Raw genomic sequence first — 4054 nt, forward strand, 5'->3', positions numbered from 1 at the left:
TAAAATGTAAACTAAGAAGTAAACTATGCTCGCTTAGTAAACTAGAAAGTAAACTAAGATCGCTTAGTAAACTAGGATCACTTAGTAAACTAGGAAGTAAACCATGTCTTTTTAGTAAACTAAGAAGTAAACTATGATCACTTAGTAACCTAATTTACTGGGCCTAGTTTACTTTATCCGATAGCCCCAAAAAGACGTGGCGGTTTTTTATCAATGCCATCCATTGATATCACCTAACAACAAGGGTCTTTAAGAGTGGTGTCATTTAGTCCTAAAGTGTGGTTATTAGAAAAGAAGCGAAGATAAAAAACTTAATTAAAAATAATTCGTTTATGATGTCTTAATTATTGACATTAAAATGGTGAACTTAACCGGTAGCGAGATACACGAGAAGAGTTCCCACCCCTTCTGCCCTCTTCTTTCTGCCGCCTGCTGCAATCGCAAGTCAAGAATCTATGGAGCTTTGCCCAGGTAAATGTAGCGGAGATCGAACTTCTTCAGAACGATCGCCTGCTTGCAAGCAACTGACGCCCTTGCCCTTTTTGTTCTCAACAGGCCGCCCAAGCACCGCCCGGAAGTCCTGCTTCAGTGATCCCTGGGACAAGCGAAAGAGCAAAGTAAGAGAGAGGGCTCCCACCCTTTTCTGCACAGGTAAAGAAATCCCTGCACGGACTGAAGAGTGAACCTAACCTTGCTTGTATCGCCTTGCAGGCAAAGCAGAACCTTACCAAAAATGGACGACTCCTGCATGCTCGGGAAACCAGAAGAGTCTGCACCGCACCCGGAGTCCAATGCACAAAGGCGCTTGACCCACAAGACCGGTGGTGGTTGGGAGGTGCTTAGCTTATTGGAAGCAAGAAGCAATGCCCCCACCCTCTGTTGAGACCTTGGCATGCATCTTGAGCCAGTGCAGAAGAGAGAGAAACTTAGCTTGTGCTATAAGCTCGCATGCCTACATGTGCAAAATCGGGTTGGATACCCACAGATCACTCGGTAACTTACTTGTCTCCATGTTGGCGGAAGTTGGAAGCATGTCGGATGCTCAGCAGGTTTTTGACATGCTGGTTCATAGGAACGAAAGCTCCTGGAACTCCCTCATCACAGGTTACACGAAATGTGGAGAGTTGCGGCATGCTCTTTTCCTTTACGATAGAATGGGAGAAGATTCTTTACATCCTAGTTCCCATACTTTTGTGGCCCTTCTGAAAGCTTGTGCTCAGCTGAAAGATGTGCAAAGAGGCCGTGAAGTACATGCTGACATTTACAGAAAGAAGTTGGAAGGAGACCTTTTTGTGGGCAGCACCTTGGTAGACATGTATGCTAAATGTGGCTTGCTTGCAAAAGCACAAGAATTGTTTGACAAGCTTCCAGCTCGAGATGTAGTTTCCTGGAATGCACTTATTGCAGGATATGCCAAACACGGGTGTGGTAAGGAAGCACTGACTTGTTTTGAGCAGATGCAAGCCGAGGGCATCCATCCCAATATTGTTACTTTTGTTTGCAGTTTGAAGGCTTGTGGCAGCACGGGAGATGCAGATATGGGCCAAGAATTACATGCTGAGATTACCAAAAAAGGGTTGTTGGAAAGACATGGTTTTGTTGGCAATGCTTTGGTTGATATGTATGCTAAATGTGGCTTACTTGGAAAGGCACATGAAGTGTTCGATAAGCTTTTGGTTCGAGATCCAATCTCATGGAATGCACTAATTGCAGGATATGCAAAACATGGGCGTGGTGAAGAAGCTTTGAGCTGTTTTGAACAGATGCAACTTGATGGTGTCTCTCCCAATTCTGTCACATTTATTTGCATATTGAAAGCTTGCAGCAGCATAGGAGCTGCAGACAAGGGCCAAGAAATACATGCTGAAATTGATAGGAATGGGCTGTTGGAAAGAGATCCTGTTGTTGGCAATGCATTGGTTGATATGTATGCCAATTGTGGCTTGCTTGAGAAAGCTCAAGAAGTGTTCGACAAGCTTTCAGTTCGAGACGTGGTGTCATGGACTGCATTGATCACAAAATATGCCAAATATGGGCGTTGTGAGGAAGCACTAAACTGTTTTGAGAAGATGCAATGCGAAGGTGTTTCTCCGAACGCTGTGACATTTGTTTGCAGCTTGAAAGCTTGTAGCAGCATAGGAGCCATAGACAAGGGTCGAGAAATACATGCTGAGATTACTAGACAAGGGTTGTTGGAAAGTGATCTTGTTGTTGGCAATGCATTGGTTGATATGTATGCCAATTATGGCTTCCTTGCTAAAGCACAGGAAGTATTTGACAAGCTTCCACACCGAGATGTAGTCTCATGGACTGCACTGATTGCAGGATATATCAAACACGACAATGGTGAGGAAGCACTGAACTGTTTTGAACAGATGCAACTTGAGGGCATCTCTCCAGATGCTGTCACGTTTGGTTGCACTTTGAAAGCCTGTGGCAGCATAGGAGCTGCAGACAAGGGCATCAAAATACATGATGAGATTGCCAAAAAAGGGTTGTTGGAAAGAGATCTGGTTGTTGGCAACGCATTAATTGATATGTATGCCAATTGTGGCTTGCTTTCAAAAGCACAGGAAGTGCTTGATGAGCTTCCAGTCCAAGACCTTGTCTCATGGACTGCACTTATTGCAGGATATGTTAAACATGGGTGTGATGAGGAAGCATTGAACTGTTTTGAACAAATGCAAATAAAGGGAATCTCCCCGGATGCTGTCACCCTTGTTTACAGCTTGCAAGCCTGTGGCAATATAGGAGCCACAGCCAAAGGCCAAGGAATACATGCTGAGATTCTCAGAAAAGGGCTCTTGAAAAGCGATCTTGTTGTTGGTAATGCATTAGTTGATATGTATGCCAAGTGTGGCTTGCTTGCAAATGCACAGGAAGTGTTTGACACGCTTCCAGTTAGAGATGAAATCTCTTGGAATGCACTAATTGCAGGATATGCACAGCTGGGAGAAAGTGAATATGTTTTGCATTTCTTAGACAGAATGGAAGGAGACGGCAAGAAGCCAAATTTGGTCACGCTTGTCAGTGTTCTTAATGCATGCAGTCATGGAGGGCTAGTGGACAAGGCCCAGATTTATTTGGAGGCCATGAGCAAAGGCCATGGCATCACCCCAACTCTTGAGCACTACACTTGCTTGATTGATCTCCTTGGCCGTGCAGGCCAATTAGACAAGGCGGTAGCAAGGATTAAAGAGATGCCTTTCCACCCGAGTCTCGTACTGTGGCATACTGTGTTGGGTGCTTGTCGAAAGTGGGGCAATGTGGATCTTGGAAGACAGTCCTTTAAACATGCGTTGCAACTGGATGAAAAGGATGCTGCAGCTTATGTCTGTATGTCTAACATCTACGCGGATGCTGCCATGCAGGAGGACGCAAAGAAGGTTGAGGCATTGAGACTGAAGAAAGCAGGAGTAAAAGAATCCAACACATAGTTGGTGGACTGATGCTGCATTATTTGTGGTTTTGGATAGAAGATGGTTTTCTCAAAATGTAAGTTAAGGGTATGTCCTCAGTTTGCATACGTTGTTAATGGGGCATAACCATTCATTGAAAGAAAGTGGCGCAGTGAGGAGTTACTATCGCATATGCCCCAAGTAACACACCTGAAGGGCAAGTGAGGTGCACTCAGAAGAGGAAGATGAAAGTGAATTGGGTGGTTGAACTGAATCACCCCTGTAAGGTCATGATTTTGTTGTTGACAGCAGGTTGCTGATATGTAAGCCTTAATTAGTATCAAATAATTGGCTTTAGCCTTAATTAGTATCAAATAATTGGCTTTACACATCTCCTCCACCCAATGCAGCTGTTGGAGAATTTGGTGATGGGTGGGGGCTAGTTGAACAAGGATGGGCGAAATTGCCTGTCCATCTGATTGTGATCCTAAGAGGATGCCCATTTATGAAAATAGTACTAAAGTATTGCACGTCAGTACTTTCATGCAGACCAGTGCACAAGCGGTGCTGTTACATAAATAGTGTGGGGTAAGGTGCTTCTTCCAAAAAGTTACAGTTAATTCTTAAGAACATAGAGGACTCCATGCAACATCCAA

The 4054-nt window shown here is 44.3% G+C and overlaps 1 protein-coding gene across 1 annotated transcript; it reads left to right on the forward strand.

Moving 5' to 3' along the window:
- The first annotated feature begins 346 nt into the window (after positions 1 to 346).
- On the forward strand, positions 347 to 3773 carry LOC147609823 (pentatricopeptide repeat-containing protein At4g13650-like). The gene is made up of 3 exons (XM_086786859.1): positions 347 to 471; positions 556 to 617; positions 712 to 3773. The coding sequence occupies exon 3, from the start codon at positions 864 to 866 to the stop codon at positions 3435 to 3437; it is 2574 nt and encodes an 857-aa protein (XP_086642985.1). The 5' UTR covers positions 347 to 471; positions 556 to 617; positions 712 to 863; the 3' UTR covers positions 3438 to 3773.
- The last annotated feature ends 281 nt before the right edge of the window (positions 3774 to 4054 follow it).

Source organism: Cibotium barometz, chromosome 50 (assembly GCF_041138505.1).
Source record: "Cibotium barometz isolate CiBa-2024 chromosome 50, ASM4113850v1, whole genome shotgun sequence".
In the NCBI taxonomy this organism is placed as follows: Eukaryota; Viridiplantae; Streptophyta; class Polypodiopsida; order Cyatheales; family Cibotiaceae; genus Cibotium; species Cibotium barometz.